The sequence below is a fragment of the Arachis ipaensis genome, chromosome B5, assembly GCF_059453495.1.
Source record: "Arachis ipaensis isolate K30076 ecotype BB chromosome B5, ASM5945349v1, whole genome shotgun sequence".
In the NCBI taxonomy this organism is placed as follows: domain Eukaryota; kingdom Viridiplantae; phylum Streptophyta; class Magnoliopsida; order Fabales; family Fabaceae; genus Arachis; species Arachis ipaensis.
Window position 1 is genome coordinate 158,412,143 of NC_142440.1, and position 17,582 is coordinate 158,429,724.

General features: G+C 33.0%; 4 protein-coding genes and 1 non-coding gene across 7 annotated transcripts; 3 read left to right on the plus strand and 2 right to left on the minus strand.

Annotated features, from left to right (window-relative positions):
- Nucleotides 1-2,545: 2,545 nt before the first annotated feature.
- On the minus strand, nucleotides 2,546-2,662 carry LOC148566398 (U5 spliceosomal RNA). Its single transcript, XR_015884871.1, has one exon. It is a non-coding gene; the product is annotated as a U5 spliceosomal RNA (small nuclear RNA).
- Nucleotides 2,663-4,522: 1,860 nt separating this feature from the next.
- On the plus strand, nucleotides 4,523-5,805 carry LOC107644865 (Calcium-dependent lipid-binding (CaLB domain) family protein). The gene has a single exon (XM_016348810.3). It carries the CDS (start codon nucleotides 4,687-4,689, stop codon nucleotides 5,563-5,565), a length of 879 nt encoding a protein of 292 aa, XP_016204296.1. The 5' UTR covers nucleotides 4,523-4,686; the 3' UTR covers nucleotides 5,566-5,805.
- An 878-nt stretch (nucleotides 5,806-6,683) lies between these two features.
- On the minus strand, nucleotides 6,684-8,278 carry LOC107644866 (N-alpha-acetyltransferase MAK3-like). Of its 2 annotated transcripts, none has more exons than XM_016348811.3 (2): nucleotides 7,947-8,278; nucleotides 6,684-7,446 (listed from the first exon to the last, which is right to left on the minus strand). In XM_016348811.3, exon 2 carries the CDS (start codon nucleotides 7,389-7,391, stop codon nucleotides 6,789-6,791), a length of 603 nt encoding a protein of 200 aa, XP_016204297.1. In that variant the 5' UTR covers nucleotides 7,392-7,446; nucleotides 7,947-8,278; the 3' UTR covers nucleotides 6,684-6,788. The 2 variants fall into 2 exon arrangements, with proteins under 2 accessions (XP_016204297.1, XP_016204298.1); XM_016348812.3 differs by having other exon boundaries at nucleotides 6,684-7,449.
- Nucleotides 8,279-8,589: 311 nt separating this feature from the next.
- On the plus strand, nucleotides 8,590-11,111 carry LOC110262686 (uncharacterized). Of its 2 annotated transcripts, none has more exons than XM_021103249.2 (3): nucleotides 8,590-8,707; nucleotides 9,416-10,139; nucleotides 10,324-11,111. In XM_021103249.2, the coding sequence occupies exons 2-3, from the start codon at nucleotides 9,430-9,432 to the stop codon at nucleotides 11,057-11,059; spliced, it is 1,446 nt and encodes a 481-aa protein (XP_020958908.1). In that variant the 5' UTR covers nucleotides 8,590-8,707; nucleotides 9,416-9,429; the 3' UTR covers nucleotides 11,060-11,111. The 2 variants fall into 2 exon arrangements, with proteins under 2 accessions (XP_020958908.1, XP_020958907.1); XM_021103248.2 differs by having other exon boundaries at nucleotides 8,614-8,744.
- Nucleotides 11,112-14,008: 2,897 nt separating this feature from the next.
- Nucleotides 14,009-15,978, plus strand: LOC107644867 (uncharacterized). The gene is made up of 2 exons (XM_016348814.3): nucleotides 14,009-14,820; nucleotides 14,998-15,978. The coding sequence occupies exons 1-2, from the start codon at nucleotides 14,141-14,143 to the stop codon at nucleotides 15,722-15,724; spliced, it is 1,407 nt and encodes a 468-aa protein (XP_016204300.2). The 5' UTR covers nucleotides 14,009-14,140; the 3' UTR covers nucleotides 15,725-15,978.
- Nucleotides 15,979-17,582: the final 1,604 nt, after the last annotated feature.

A 17,582-nucleotide genomic window follows, 5' to 3' on the forward strand; every position in this document is an offset into this window, starting at 1 on the left:
TCAATTAGTTGAAAAATAAAAGATCTATTATATATAAAAAAAAATATCTCTCATTATTCTAATTTTTCGAATTTTAAAATTAAATAATTAATTTAAATCCTAAACTTTTTCATATATATATTAGAATTTCAAAATTAAATAATTAATTTGAATCCTAAACTTTTTCATATATATATGTATCAGTAGATTTGAATTTTATATAAAAGTGTGTTCTTAATCAATAAATTATTATACATGCAAGATAAGATTCAACCTTCTAATACTTATCAAAGCAGATAAGAGAATTGAGCATTCGATTCAACCAAATTGGTTTGCATTGTATTTTTCATTTCCAGTTTTTTTTTTTTTTTTTTTTTTTTTTTGGGACATATATATCCAGGTTACATATATATGCAGGGTTACTTCTAAATATCATTAAACATATATTGGCCTATGTGTTCTCCCACATGCATGCAAGCTGTTCCACCACGTGCCACAATTAAGACAACTCAAACCAACTCTTATTAACTCCTCATTTAATTTCTACTTTCTACAACCAATTAACTTTGGTGAAAATTATTCATGTAACTCAAAATAAAGGCCAAAATGAAATCATTGATACTTGCATGGATAGACAAAAATTTCATGGTGGTCATTTTAATAATTTGAAGTACAATTTATTAACTTTTGTGATATTTGATTAAAAAAATATAATGTAGTGGATGTACTTTCAATTGTGTACCTTGTACCTACCTAATTGTGACGGCAAATAATTGGGGTTGTACTACATAACTTGAAAGATTGAGCTTACTACTACTGGGTTTGAAAGACCGTAATTAATTAATTAGTCTGACTGTAATTATATTTGTATGAAATATTGAAAATAGTCTCATCAGTCTTGGCAACCATGTTTTTAATGTCTAACCACTAAAGCAGCATTATTGTATTGGTATTAAAGGAAATAAACTTGTTATAGTTTTGGAAAATTTTCAAATATACCGTGATACCGGTGTTTCAGTTATTTTTAACCGTTGATCTTAATTATAAAATATATATATAATATATATAATTAAGATCAACGGTTAAAAATTACTGATACACCAGTATAACGGTACACTTGAAAATCTTCCGTTTTGTTTTATGCTAGTGTTTAATGCAATTATCATGCCAGTAAAGTTGGCATGTCAAGGTAGCGTTTGATGGAGAGACAGAGACAAAAAGACTGAGATTGAGAGACACAGACTAAGAGATAGAGATTGAAATAAATTTTAGTATTCTGTTTGGTGCAAAATGGGAGACAGAAATTGAAATAAGAATGAAACTCTAATTTAATTTGTACAAAAGATAAAATTGGAATTAATTAATTAAAATGAGAGTATTTTAGGTATAAAATGTTACTAAAGTTTCAGTCTCCATCTCTAAAAATTTTAGTCCCATGTGTTCCCACTTTTTTGAGGTACTGAAATATTGAAATTTTGAAGACAGAGACATAAATTTTAGTACGAGTCACTGAACCAACAAACATGATACTAAGTCTCAGTTTTTCGGTCTCTATCTCAATACCTCAAAACAAACACTAGTTTAAAGACATTTCAGCATTATTTCAAGACAGAGACACAACTTTTTTTTTTTCCCGATCATTTGTACAAAATTTGACCCAAACTCAAAGAAAAGAATTCAATAATTCGTGATCCATCCCTTTTAACAATGTTATCAAAGATAGACCACAAATCACTTCTAAACCGGAAAAAAAAAAGGTCAAGAGATCTATATAAACTCTCTATTATCATATTATCCTGTGTTCTATATTAGATCTTTGCTTAGTTCCTCCATTGATTGATGTGCTGAAATTCCTTCTCATTAGCATTGAACATCAATGTAATTGTCATTTGCTATGAAAAAGTTCCCCTTTTTTAGTTTTTTTTTTTAAATAAAATAATTATTCAGAAGAACAGTACCTTAAGTCCTTAACACATCTTTCTTTTGTTCTTAACAAGATTTAGAAGTAACAAAAATATAAGCATGAATATATTTAATCCAATCATGCATTATATTATTTTCATTAATATAAATTATATTTCTAAAAACAATCTTTTTTTTTTAGTCATGTACTGTTCAGTTATTGTCTTTCTTTTTGTTTGGCCTAAAGTTTTGTTCTGAAGTTTTTGTCCCCCTCGGTTCTCAATTTGGGCCCCAATCTAATGGGTTTTGCAGTTCCAATAACTAGTTTTTGACAATTTATTTGTGGGTTTCCACTCTTCCTACAAGGCTATAAAAACATTTACTCTCGAGTCCCTTTTAAAAAAAATAAATGTATTCACTTGTTAGCCCAAAAAATATAGCTCAATGTTGGCCATTTTCGCTAAAAAGTACAAATAAAAAATTAATTTTGAAAAATATAAATAAATTTTTCATTAAGTAAAAATAATAAAAAACATTTTTGCATTTTCACCTACTCAGAACTCAATTTTAAAACCAATTTATTGTTTTCTAATTAATTAGACATAGCTAAACATAAATTATACATATAAGAAAGGAAATTAACATTTTAACTAGTATTGTTGTAGAACTCTTCAAAGAAGAGTTCTCCCAAAAATTGGCGTATGCCGCATTTAGTGGCGAACACACGGTATTCTTTAGTAAAAGGCGAAAGAATAGTTCGCTCTGTGTTCACCACACGGCTCCGTGAGTTTAAGTGTCACTTGTCGCTTATATTTATAGTCTTTACACTTTGTTTCTTTCTCACTTCTACACGATGTGGTCTTCTTTGTGCTTCTTATGGTAGAGTTCTCAAAATTTGGTACTGTCTCTATACTAGGTTAATGTTTGGCCTAACTTCCATGGTCATTGAACTAGAAACTTTTTAGATGTTCATAGATTATAATTCATAGTAAAGTTACAAATGAACAAATAAATTTTTGTTTATGGAGCGTGGTTTTTTACCTTCAAAAGAGTGGGAAGAAAACCAAAATAAACAATCTTTGCTTGGTTAAAAAGTGCAATTATTCACTTATTAACATTGTACATGTGCAAACATAAACCAGAAAAGATGTCTAAACATGGACTAAACTCAATTATAAAATACCATAACTGCATTTTACAGATTAACCATCTTCTTAGTTCTTAATCTAAATCCAAAATATGATACACTCTCATTGCAACACATGAATGCCCAATAGTATGCACTCGTAGAAATGAGCTCAAAATTTAGGTATGTACCTGACATAACTATGTATAGAACTAAACTGCCTCTTTATTATTATCGAATTGCTTAACTTAAAATAACTAAAAAAATTTATAATCACACACCAATCTTTTTGGGAGTTTTAACATTTTTTGTTTGTAATATATTAGTATTTAACAAAGGTATATTACTCAAATGTTAAATCAATGGAAAAACTTAATAAAAATAAATGGATTGATGACATCACAATCACAATGGCTATGTTTATTAATTTTGGCGTGATGCTTTGCCAGAAAAGAACATAAGGATGCATCATCATGCCCGTGTTTTCTCCGTGTGGCAATGCTTAAATGCGTGATGAGCAAAGCCTAATCCAAGTATCTTATTATTCCTTCTCTGACTTCGCTAAAGCAGGCACCCAAGGTCACTGAAAAAAAAATTACATGGTTTGATAATTTCGAAAAGCTAAGATCCCTTTTTTCAAATTATACCAAAGTTTAGTGCAAATTATCCTATGCGAGTATGCATGATATTGATAAGATAAGATATAACCTTTCTATTTTAAGGGTAATTCATGCAAACAAATTATTCAAGGATCAAAATTATATTAATGTCTTAAAGTGAATTAGTTTACATGTATATTCTAAAATAAAATTATATAAATCAAAATAATTAAACTCGATCTATACATTTTTAATATTGATTTAATTTACATTACAGCGAAAGCACATTATTAATCGAATCAACGATTTACTATTTATATAAATTAAATTCTCCTACTTAAATTCAAATAAAATATCAAAAAGTTAAAACGAATAAAGATAGAAATCAAATAATTTAAAATGAAATAATATATTTTAAAATGTTGCTGTTTTTTAAAAATATTTCATCCAATGATTTTATATATGTCATTTGCCTCAACTATTAGTTACTACTTCTAGAACGATTCCATGTTTTGTTTTCAAAGTGAAGCCCAAACCGGCACAAAATATTATTCAAAACCTTAATTTCGAAGCAACCACTCTCCTCTATTATTCCCCACCCAAGATGTTCTTTACCCCCGCTACACCCTACCCCTGCTGGCTTAAGCGTATGAAAATTATCACATTACCAACCAACTTTATCAAAATAAGTTTTAATAATTTATATCCAAATTGACCTTGATTTTCAACATTTAATTTCAATTTTGTCCTTGCAAAATCAATTTCATCCTACATCAAAAAATTCTAAATAATAGCAGTAGGTAACACCCGTTAATTAAACGTACTGTTATTCTTACGTTAACTATACGTTATAACACAAAGTCACAAATTACATTAAAGTTATCCAAAGGAAAAAAAGGGATAAAGTTGTGATTTGTTAAAGGCGTCCTTGGCAATTCCGTTATTCTAACAAAAACCAAGGACCTAAAAACAAACACCAAAAGCCTCCACCTTCCACTTCACCATATAAAAACCCGCACATCCCACATTACGTTTCGTAAAAAAAAATCCTCTCTACTCTTGCAACTACCACTCTCAACGATGGGTTCTCGCTACGAAATCGAAGTGAAGCTGGAATCAGCCCGCGGGCTCAAGAACGTGAACTGGCGCTACGGGCCCAACAGGCCCTACGCCGTGGTATGGGTCGACCCAAGCAACAAGACGTCGACACGTGTCGACGAAGAAGGAGACACCGATCCCAACTGGGACGAAACCCTCGTCATTCCGCTTCCACCAGAGCCACTGGAGAACCTCACGCTTCACGTGGACGTCGTCCACGCTGGCAGGGAAGAAGACACCAAGCCACTAATCGGCTCGGCTCGGCTCAAATTAGCCGAGGTTCTAGACGACGTCGGATTCGGCGTTCCATTAAGCAGAACTCTCAAACTGAAACGACCCTCCGGAAGGCCACACGGAAAGGTTAACGTTAACGTTACTGTTAGAGAGCCACGCTATCGTGCGCCGGATCCATACAATGCTCCACCTTACGGCGTTCCACCTCCAGGGTCCAGGGATTACTCTCCTGCGCCGGGATCGGGGTACGGTTACTCTTACGGTGGTGCTCCGCCGGTGCAGGGGTCGTATTATTCGAATCCACCGGCGGGGTATCCGTACGGCGGGGGATACGGTGGAGCTCCTCCTCAGCCGGCGGCGTATGGTGAGGGAGGGTACGGTGGTTACGGCGGGTATGGATCGGGGGCTCCGTCATCGGCGCCGGTGGTAGTGGAGGAGAAGAAGAAGAGTAAGTTTGGTGGGATGGGGACGGGTTTGGCGGTTGGAGCGTTAGCTGGTGCGGTTGGTGGAATAGCCCTTGTGGAAGGTGCTGAATATTTGGAGGATAAGATTGCTGATGATGCTGCTGAGAAGGTTGAGGATGATCTTGGCTACGATGATGGTGGTTACGACGGTGATGATTTCTAGAACCAAGAAAGAAACGAAAAACGACGGCGGCTTACTCCAACTTGTCAACTTTTTTTTTCTATTTTTATGGGGAAAAAAAGAAAAAGAAAAATAAGTGGCTTCTTTTTAATTGTTTGAAGTTGACTTGTTAAATGGAAAATGATAAATTGTGTTCAGCGAAATCTAATAGTTCTATTCTGTATTTTTGGTTTTATCTTATATGTTAATAGAGGTCATTATGGATTTTGGAGGAATTTACAAGAAGGATCTTGGGTATTTCAGATGAGAGGCGTAGAGCACAATTTAATGTTTTAAAGGCATAATTGTTGTCAAATGTCAAGTAGGGCCAGACCCAAATGTTACTTCTATATGACGGAGATATGTAGCATAAAGATAATAAAGGAAATGAAAGTATGAAACAGATAAGATAATGTTAGTATGGCGTATTATCTCTAGAATATGCTCCCATTGGCAACTGGCTACTTGAAGAAGAATCCAAGGTTTTCTATATTAATTTAAGATATTTTTCTTAGAAGATAAAGCATGACTTGGTGCAACTTTCCACGACGTTATAAACATAGTTAACAAAGCTTAATGTAGGTGTTGGATGGATGAGGAAAAAGTCATTCTTTCAAGATTTGGTAGGTAATTAAGGAACATTGTGATCAATACAAATTACAGAGCAAAGGATTCTGTCCTTGGCCTTCAACTAAAAGAGACAATATCTGCAAACACTTATTTAATTTATTTGTTGCTGTTGGATAACACTCTCAAACATCTGCGTATATATTGGCCTTGCAAAATATATATATATTTGTTCAACAGATATGTCCTCTTAAATATTTGCTTAATACAAAATCAAGAGGTAGAACATGAAGTATATGACTTTGAGTGAGATTGATACTAAACCTCGCATGAGTGCATCGTTGAAGTGGTAAGTTCCTATATTCAATGCAGAAAATAAAGGCTTTGATAATCAATTTGTTCTAAGTTTCACAACAAAAGGCATCCCACAGGGTATTATTTAACAGAATATAGCATAATTTTATAGTTTTTTCTTTTACCATATTCATATATTGTATAATCACTAATACTAATAGCATTATATTAATCATCATTACATGGTAATATAAGTAGAGTTGAGCCAACAAAAAATCTTGGTATCTAATTAATTCTACATCAATATGCTCAAGAAGGGTTTATGATTCTTTACAAACACTCAAACAGGCATTGAAGGAATCAAATCATTGTTCAAATGCTGAATTATCATGATCACTTGGTACATGACTACTACCATATTTATCTGCCATCACAGGCAGAGATGGGTGCAGCTCCGGCCGAGGGAATCGCAGTTTGAGCCGGAAAGCATCCACTCCGTTCAAATAATAATGAAAGAGCCTCTTAGCCCTAATAAAGCCAAGGCGACCATAGAGTGCCAATGCTCCTTTGTTTGTAACTTCTGATTCCAGAGTAACTTCTTCACAACCAGATTCCATCATCACCTTAATAGACCTAGTAACAAGTTCTGTAGCAATGCCTTTTCCTCTATAGGGCTTTATCACAACCAACATGGCAATGTATCCTCTGGAAACGTTTCGATGGTCGCCCATCTTACAAACCACCGTGCCGACACATTTACCCTTGTGGAATGCCAAGAAAGAGAGCTGAGGCCAGAGATAGACAAAGTAACGATACGTGAATATAGAGTAAGGCTCGCTGAGTTCTTGGTCGACTAGGTTCATGATAAGGGGGAGGTGGTGCTCGCCACCATAACTAACATACTCGATCTCCGATGCATCACAATCCACTTTCTTGATTTCTAAGTCTTCTTTGGTGCTTGTTTCCATGGTGTCTCTTCTTTGTCCTCCTTGTTTTCGTCTTGACTATTATTGCTTTGATATTCTTCTTGCATTGGAAGACAATTGTAACATTTAGAGCTAAACCCTTGAATTAACTCTTCAAATGCGTGAAACATCGATTTTATTCAAGATCCATGACATCAATTTAGTAATCAAAAGATTAAGTTTCGTTTAAAAGATTCCAAACATCTTTGAACAAATTCTTTTTAGGTTGACGTTAACTAACAAGCTTATCATGAAAGTTTTCAAACAATTAATAGCGTCGATTTTTTATTAAAATCAAATGAAGCATAAAAAGATCCAATAATAAATCACAAACAATATGCCACAGAATAAATCATAGAACAAGACTTCAATGATGGATATACTTTTCATGATACAAGCAGTAGAAGTAAACCAGTTCTCAGAAAAAGATTAGAGCTACCTAAAATCCAGCTGAAATTGGAACTAAAAATAAAATATAACTAAAATTGAACAAATTTCAATAATGAAGATTAGAAGTACCATACAGAGAAGCAAAAATGAAAAATTAAGAAAAAAAACCTGGACAAATCAACGAAGGAAGAAGCAACGATGTTATATGTGGATCAGCAACCGATTACCGGCGAAGAAACCACTACGGTGATCGGCGATGAGGCAGCGTGCGAGATGCGAGGTCTCTGAAGCAAGGGAGGGGTGTGCAGTGCAGGCAGTCAGTCACTTGAGGGAGATAAACCGTAAGAACGGACAAAAAAAAGTTAAATGGTTCATGGGCTGGCCCACTTATGCAAACAAAAAACGACCCATTCGAAAAAAAAAAAAAGCTTTTCTTCTAATTTTTTAAGCAACGCGTGGAGGGCGCGGCAGAGGAAGCCAGCTTCCAGAGGCAAAAACGGAACGGACATATCGTTCAGAAGACGATGACGGCGGAAGTTCAAGGTCGTCCTCCTTGGCGTAGCGACGGCATTGTTCCGCAACTAATGATCTGTAATGCAGCTAGAAGAACCGGATTGGGGGTGGAAAAGCGAGATCTCTGCCAAATCGAACAAGAGGCAATGGGGCAGAACTTCAATCCGCGAAGAAAAAGGCCTTCAATCGTACTCTTAGGCGGGGAGTGGCAGCTGGCGATCTCACATGCATCGGCGACGAAGGTTTGGTGGTGGGAACACCGTGACTGATAGCAAAAAAGGAATCTGATCGAAGAAGGGAGCGGAGATGCCGCGTGCTTCAGAGGGATAGTTACGGCGGTGGTGATCTGGCGATGTTTTGACGCTGATGGTGGGTGACAGCAGCTGTTTGGCGGCATTGGAATCGGCAGCATCAAGGTAGGAGAAGGATCTGCTCAGAAGGGGTGGTATACTGGTACGTGAGCGGGGTAGGACCGTAGGAGAGTATGGGTGGGTCGGGTTCAGGGGCGGGTTTCTGGACGGATTGGGTTCTTTTCTTGCTGGGCTGAGCCCATGACCAAAATTTTTTTTTTAAATATTCTATTTCATAAACTAAATTAGGTTAAATTTTTAACTAAATAAAACTATTGGCACACCATCACCGCCACCAACAATATTATTGCTACAATTATCATCCTAATATATAATAAGCATAATAATTTAGAATCAAAATAAAATCTTTATTTCATAGCCATGATTTTCAAATAAAGATATCTTTAATTCATATTTCAGTTAGGATATAATATATTATAGAGTGTATACATTTTTAAATTGTAATATCACTTTTTCCACGAAATTTTGAATTTAAATTTATTTACTAGTTTTCTACATTAACTTCGAATAAAATAAATATGATCTGCATATCTCCAAAATTTCAGATAAGATTTATTTTATTCAAAAATTGATCACAGAAAAGATTATGTTACTACCTTTAATAGCGATTTGAAATTTAAATAAAAAAAGTTTGAAGTATTTTACTGAAATCCAACTTATTTAATAATATCAACTCCCAAAATTTTTTCAATTAGATATAATTGGAAATAAAAGTAAACCACAGTTTCTCTTTTTCTCTTCTCTCCTCCTCAGTGTTTGTTGTGATTATGGCAACAATGGTGGAGGAAAACACCGGCAATGCTGCATCTCAATGGGCAATTCTTGGCGATGATATATTGAATATGATCACAGATAGGTTTGATGATATCTATGACTATGCTCGATTTGGTGCAGTGTGCAAACCTTGGCTCTCTTTTTCACATAGATTTTACAAGCGCAAACACCATCTTTTCCGCGCAAATCATCAACTTCCTCTGCTGGTGGTTCCTATGGAAGGCCATCAAGAAATTCGTGGTTTGTACAACATAGCCAAAGATACTCTCTGCAATCAAATTCAACTCAACCTTCCTTACAAAAGATGCTGTGGATCTTCTCATGGATGGTTGTTCTTCGTAGATAACAAATCGCCGCAAATACAACTGGTTCTTATAAACCCGTTTGCAAGCGAATCGGAAAATTCCATGATCAAACTGCCGCCAATTCAGTGCGATAATGGTGACCGAGTGATGTACATGGACGAGTATGGTGTCAACAAAGCCGTTCTTTCCAAGGACCCGAATGATTTCCCGAATGATTTTGAAGTGATTGCAATCTATGGCGGCATTCAAAAATTGGCACATTACAAATCAGGTAACAATTTCTGGAGCTATCCAAAACCAAGCAAACACATACGATCCTTTGCGGATGTTATCTTTCACAAGGGTATGGCATACGCCGTGAGTTCCTACAGCTGGATCGTCAGAATTTATCGAAAAAGGTATTATTAAACACTATTAGAATATTAGATGTTTAAGGATTTATGATATAGTCATTTGTTAGTAACTTAGCATTTTTTATATAGTCCAATAATATTTTTATAAATATTTTGTATCTTCTTGTTAAATACAATCTCAATACACAAGAAATAGTTTTTTCTCTCTTTTACTTTTTTTTTTTTACAGGTATAAGCAAAGTCCCGGTGGTAATAATTCCTCTCCTTGTTATCTCCGATTTAAGACCATAAACGAAAGGCTTCCGCAATCTGTGTGCAACTATTCTGGCAATGCTTATCTTGTGGAAACTTCCATGGGAGAGTTGCTACATGTTCGAAGAGACTACATTACTCTGGAAGCGAGAATCGCCAAGGATGCCGAGTTGGAAGAACAGATGAAAAGATCTCGAGCAGAATATGAAGCTAGAACGCAAGAAGAGCATGACCGACTAAGGGAGGAGATAAACAAGGCTATAGAGGAGCTTGAACGTGAAATTGAAAACCGAAAAGTAAAAGAGTATTCTGAACCTGACCTAAGCAAGGATCTAGAGGAGGAGTTACATAAATATGATAAACCCCACTTGAGTGTGAATTTTACGGTGTTTAAACTAAATTTTCCGTCATCAAGGGGACAGAAGAGTATGGAAACATTGAATGGTGAAATCTTGTTCGTAGGAGACAACAATTCTGTTTCGGTGCCAAGTTCAAGGTGTCCTACGCTTATTCCAAATTCAATATATTATACGGATGATTTCATAGGTATTTACTTTCATAACCTTGCATTTGGTTCGTGTGACACTGGAGTGTTCAATCTAGAGAATAAAAGCTTTGGTAAACACTTTGTTCCAAACTTCTCGGCAAAAGGCATGCCCCCACCAATTTTCATTATGCCCCGCTATAGATCCAATGCTATAAGAATTGTTTAGATCATTAATTTTATGATGAAATTTATATAATTTACTTGCTAGTTAGAAACCATGGTTTTTTTAGTTGGTTAATTTGTTTGATCATAATTAAACTTGATGATGCGATGCCAGAGTAGTCCATTCTACGATGTTCTATATTGTTTTGGCTTAATATAATGGTACATTCTTTTGGTGCTTATTTTTTAGCCGCTATGGGAAGGAAATCAACCCACTTTTTTTTCTTATAGTTTTATTGAGTGGTTAATAATTAAACTACTATAACTATTGAGTTCATTTTTCAACTAGAATCTATCAATAAAAATATAAAGCATCTATTATAAATCAGTCATTAAATCAGAAAAACTATTTTAACAAATTTAATTTACAATACTTTTAAACGCAGAAAATTTTATTTAGATCAAACAAAATTTCACAATGAACAAAAGTGGTTTCTACTAGCCTTCTATTATTGTAATATTTTTCTTTGATAATTTTATGTTAAATATGGAGAAATTGAAAGGCAAAAAAGCTATTTTTTGGGATCAAAATCTACCTCAGCAAAGTATTTAAAAAAAAAACGGACACATGCCTCAACGGGAGAAAAAATACCATGGAAGTTTTTTTTTTTTTTGTAGTTAGATTGTACACTAACAAATAAAATTGGAAGTAATCCAAATTGGCTCATGAATAACTAGATAAGTTGATTTCCAAAAAAAAAAATAAATGGATAAGTTGAGTCCGAAAATTTATATATTACATGGATCAAGTTTAAACTTATTAAGCTTAGTTTATTTTTGGCTCAAATTTTCACACACTATATTGAATTTCTAAATCTTTTTTGGTGTCTTTTTTTTTCTTTGGTGTCTGTTGAATTACTAAATTACATAAGTTATGTTTAAGTTAGCGTTCACATATTTTGATCTTTGAAAAAAGAATCATTTGCTTCAATTATATTATTTATATACTAATATTAATTATTAAATTAGTTATTCATATAAAAAATACATTAAATATATTAGTTAATAGATTAATATTTTAACATTTTTTTTTTCTCTTTTTCACATTAATTAAAGTTTTGGTTTTTTTTATTATATATAATTAATATTTTTATATATAAATTATAATTTATAAAAATTATATTTATGCTATTTTACTATTAATTATTCACTTCCAATATTTATGTCCATTATTAAACTCATGTTATTTGCATGAAATTTATAAAAGGTAGTTAGAAAACAATAGAGTTATGAATTTTTCGTTGGTTATTAAATGTGATTCATGTTACCTACTAACTCATGAATTTAATGTTTTAAATTAAATTTTTTACATGTGAATTTTGATGATGAAATATTTGCAATATTAGTTGTTAAATAATATTTATACAAATTTAAATGCACATTTTAGATATTACATTTTCATATCATTTATAAGTAGTATATATATTAAGCTTATAATTTTACATTTCAACCTCACCTATTAATAACTATAGAATTATATCATTTATTAACATCTTATTGTATTTGTATTAACAGAAAATGTCTACTGTGAGATTGAATAGGTATAAATATAATAATGATCAAAATAAAGAAGAGGGAGAGAAAGATGAAGATGAATATGAACAGAATAAAAAGAAGACTAATAAAAAAAAGAGTAAACAAGATAAGAAAAGAGAGAAAGAAGAAGAAAAAGAAAGAAATGAAAGATTTAGTCAAGAGACAGGAAGAAGAGATTTTGATGGGTTTTGTAATTTATGCAACACCCGTTGTGATAATGATCAAGGTCTTAGAGATCATCAATCAAGGGTTCATCGTGAAATGGAGCATGTATGTACTTCCTGTGGAAGAAGGTTTTCAAATAAAGTAGATCTTGAAGAGCATTACAGCAACAATGGTTACAGAAAACATCATGATTAATGGATTAAAAACTAATTAGTAGTTTAATTTAGTAAGGAGAATAAAATAAGAGAGTTTATTAATTATTATGACTAAGTAGTTTTTATAGTATGTTTTGAGTCGGCTTAAGTGCCTCCCAGAGTTTCGGCCTTTGTATGGGGATATAAATAGTGTCGGCCACCAAAAAGATTTTTATATTTTAATGTTATGTTTCAAGTTATTTTAATAATATATTAATTAATGTTTTCATTTTTTTCTTTTTTTTTATTATATATTTTTTCAGAATCTCTAATTTCAAAATTGTTAATTCAACATTAATTAAAGTATAGTTAAACAAGTTTTAGGTTGCTAACACTAAACAAATTAAACAATTCTTAAACATATATTTCATGTTAAAAGAAGTTATTCACATGCCTATTAAAAATCCAACTACAATTTAAATAATAAAATTAAAATGGATTCAATATTTAATATAAATTAGGCGTTGTGATCCATTGAATTTTTTCGGTCCATAAAATAGTTTTCGATTGCGGAGCCCAAAACCAAGCAACTCGTTGATCCAGACTCACACTGTCAAAAACTCTCAACCCTAAAAGTTTCACCAATAGAAGAAAGCAAACAAAACCTTCAAGAAGAAGGATACTGTGACACTTGAATAAAACTATTGGCATTACCCTCACTACCACCAACACCATCACTATCATTATCATCTTAATATATAATAATCATAATTTAAAATTAAGATAAAATTTTTACTTCATAGATATTATTTTCAATCAAAGATATTTTAAATTCATATTTCAGTTAAGATATAATATTTTATATTTTAAATTGCAATATCACTTTTTTCATGAAATTTTGAACTTAATTTATTTTCTAGTTTTCTATATTAATTTTGAAAAAAATAAATGTAATCCGCATCTACAAAATTTTAGATAAGATATATTTTGTTCAAAAATTGATCACATAAAAGATTACGTCACTATCTTTAAAAGGAATTCAAATCTTAAAAAAAAAATTGTATTTTACTGAAATCAAACTTACATAATAATACGAACATCAAAATCTTTTCAACTACATATAAAATATACGATTGATCCTCCCAGGCATTAAGTAGAAATAAAACCAGTAAAGCAGAGTCTTTCTTTTTCTCTTCTCTCTCTGTTGTGATTCTCTTTTTCTCTTCTCTCCTTCCTTCTCTATTGTGATTATGGCTTCATCTCAATGGACACTTCTTGGTGATGACATATTGAATATGATCACAGATAGGTTTGATGATATCTATGACTATGCTCGATTCGGTGCAGTGTGCAAACCTTGGCTCTCTTTCTCCCATAGATTTTACAAGCACAAACACCATCTTTTCCGCGCAAATCATCAACTTCCTCTACTCGTGGTTCCTATGGAAGGCCATCAAGAAATTCGTGGTTTGTACAACATAGCCAAAGATACTCTCTGCAATCAAATTCAACTCAGCCTTCCTTACAAAAGATGCTGTGGATCTTCTCATGGATGGTTGTTCTTCGTAGATAACAAATCGCCGCAAATAGAACTGGTTCTCATAAACCCGTTTGCAAGCGAATCGGAAAATTCCATGATCAAACTGCCGCCAATTCAGTGCGATGATGGTGACCGAGTGATGCACATGGATGAGTATGGTGTCAACAAAGCCGTTCTTTCCAAAGACCCGAATGATTTCCCCAATGATTTTGAAGTGATTGCAATCTATGGCGGCACTCAAACATTGGCACATTACAAATCGGGTAACAATTTCTGGAGCTATGCAAAACCCAACAAAGAAATACAATGCTTTGCGGATGTTATCTTTTACAAGGGTATGGCATACGCCGTGGATTTTTACAGCTGGATCGTCAGAATTTATCGCAAAAGGTATTATTAAAGACTATTAGAATATAGATGTTTAAGGATTTACAATGCTGATTGGTTCTTAGTAGATATTAACTTTTTCATAAGTATTTATGATATAGTTATTTGTTAGTCCAATAATATTTTTAAATATTTTGTAAATACAATTTTTTTCATTGCTTTCTTTTGCTTTTCTAACAGGTATAAGCAAAGACCCGGTGGTAATAATTCCTCTCCTTGTTATCTCCGGTTCAAGACCATAAATGAAGGACTTTCGGAATTTTTGTGGTGCAACTATTCTGGCAATGCTTATCTTGTGGAAACTTCCATGGGAGAGTTGCTACATGTTCGAAGAGACTACCTTACCATGGAAGAGAGAATTCGCAAGGATGTCGAGATAGAAGAGATGAGGAAAAGAGCTCGAGCGGAATATGAAGCTAGAACCCAAGAAGAACATGACGAACTAAGGGAGGAGATAAAGAAGATTATGGATGAACTTGAAAACCAAAAAGTAGAAGAGTATGTTGAACCTGATCTAAGCAGGGATCTAGAGGAGGAGTTACATAAATTTGATAAACCTCACTTGAGTGTGAATTTTACGGTGTTTAAACTAAATCTTCCGTTATCAAGGGGACAGAAGAACATCGAAACAGTGAATGGCGAAATCTTATTCGTTGGAGACAATCATTCAGTTTCAGTGCCAAGTTTAAGGTGTCCTACTCTTTCTCCAAATTCAATATATTATACAGATGATTACGTAAATGTTTACTTTCAGAATCTTGCATTTGGTTCGTGTGATACCGGAGTGTTCAATGTAGAGAATAAAAAATTTGGTAAACACTTCGTTCCAAGCTTCTCGGCAAAAGGCATGCCACCGCCTATTTTTGTTGTGCCACGCTATAGATGTAATGCTAAAAGAATTGTTTAGGTTATAAATTTTATGATGAAATTTGTATAATTTACTTGGTAGTTAGAAACCAGGGTTTTTTAGTTGGTTAATTTGTTTTATCATATTTAAACTTCATGATACAATGTCACAGTAGTTTTTTTTTTTTTTCCTTTATTCACACACGCGACTTAATTAGCATGAATGCATAATCTATGATGTTCTGTATTGTTTTGATTTAATATAATGGTACTTGCTGCTGGTGCTTATTTTTAGCGCTATGGGAAAGAAATCAACCCTGTGATTTTGTTTGGTTAATCATTCCATTAGTCTATATAATTTTACTAAATTTTTAATTAAATTTTTATATTTTTTTCAATTGAGCTTTTACATTATTTTTACTCTTGTAATTAGATCTTTTCTAATCTAAAAAAAATTAAAATTAATTAAATATTTTGTTGTAAATTAAAGATATCTACAATTAAAAAATTAGATTTTTAATCATATATTTTTTCAAAAAATATTCTATTAATTTTATTGTTTTTGACGTGAAAAAGATCTAATTGTAAAATTAAAAACAGTGAAAGGACTTAATTGAAAAGAAAAAAATATAAAAAATTAATTAAAAATTTAGTAAAATTATAAAGACTAATCGAATAATTAAACTATTTTTTTATAATTTTATTGAGTAATTAATAATTTTGCTTCTATAACTATTAAGTTTATTTTTCAACTAGAATTTATCAGTAAAAATATAATACATATACTAAAAATCAGCCATTAAATCAGAAAAAAAAAAACTAATTTAACAAATTTAATTTACAACATATTTAAAAGTAGAAAATTCTATTTCCATCAAACAAAATTCCACAATGAACAAGTTGTTTCTACTAGCCTTGTTGTAATATTTTTCTTTAATAATTTTATGTTTAATTCGGAGAAACGGAAAGGGAAGAACCTATTTTCTTTGGTTTCAAAAAATTTAGATCCATTTAAATAGATTTAAAAAAATAAAAAATTTTAAGATCATATTTAAAATTTTAAAATTAAAAATAAAAATTTTATTTTATTTAAATTTGTCAAAATTTAAAAATCAAAATAAATAATGTAACAACAGTTAAAATTCAAAATATAATAATATTTTATTTTAAATACTAAATCTTAATTTTAAAATTTAATACAACTTTGATTCTACATCTGAAGTATTTGCGCTTTCGACAACCCCATAAAACAAGTAAACCGATGAAAAGAAGGGACAAACTAATTACTAAAGTCATAAGTAATAAGTAATAACATAAGATGGAGGGACAAAACTACAAATAATGGAGCAGGATATACCAATGTTCTGAAAACCGAACCGGACCGGCCGGTTCGACCGGTTTAACCGCAAACCGGCGATGCAAACAGTCCGGTCCTCCTGCAAAAATCGTTCTGAAAAGAACCGACAACGAACCGGCGAACCGGTCAAAAACCGGTCGGTTGGACCAAACCGGTAACCGGCCGGTTCTGCATAAACGACGCCGTTTTATTATTAAAAAAAAAAGAAACCCTTAACCCGACCCGACCCGTAGAGCACCCTGCACCCCAACCACCCCCCTTTCTTCCCCCGAATCCCTAATTCTGAATCAGTGAGTCATATTCATCTGCGTGAGAGAAGAGAACAGAGAAGACTGAACCCTCCACGCCCGAACCCTAGCCTGCCACCGCGCCCTCCTTCGTCGCCGCGGTCACCGGTCAACAGCGCAACCGCCATCGCCTGGTCGGCAGCCCAAGTAACCCTCCTTCTTCGCCTGGTTCCCTGCCCAGTAGCCATCCATCTGCGTCGTCTTTATCTTCTCAACACCAGCAGGCAGTAGCCCGTCCCATCGTCTTCATCGTCGCGCGGTGAGTAACTCGTCTC

What these genes read in the sequence shown, in the direction of transcription:
- LOC107644865 (XM_016348810.3), top strand. Translation starts at nt 4,687, where the DNA reads ATGGGTTCTCGCTACGAAATCGAAGTGAAGCTGGAATCAGCCCGCGGG.
- LOC107644866 (XM_016348811.3), bottom strand. Translation starts at nt 7,391, where the DNA reads ATGGAAACAAGCACCAAAGAAGACTTAGAAATCAAGAAAGTGGATTGT.
- LOC110262686 (XM_021103249.2), top strand. Translation starts at nt 9,430, where the DNA reads ATGGCAACAATGGTGGAGGAAAACACCGGCAATGCTGCATCTCAATGG. An exon ending in GTCAGAATTTATCGAAAAAG is followed by an intron (nt 10,140 to 10,323) that starts GTATTATTAAAC and finishes TTTTTTTTACAG; the next exon opens with GTATAAGCAAAGTCCCGGTG.
- LOC107644867 (XM_016348814.3), top strand. Translation starts at nt 14,141, where the DNA reads ATGGCTTCATCTCAATGGACACTTCTTGGTGATGACATATTGAATATG. An exon ending in GTCAGAATTTATCGCAAAAG is followed by an intron (nt 14,821 to 14,997) that starts GTATTATTAAAG and finishes CTTTTCTAACAG; the next exon opens with GTATAAGCAAAGACCCGGTG.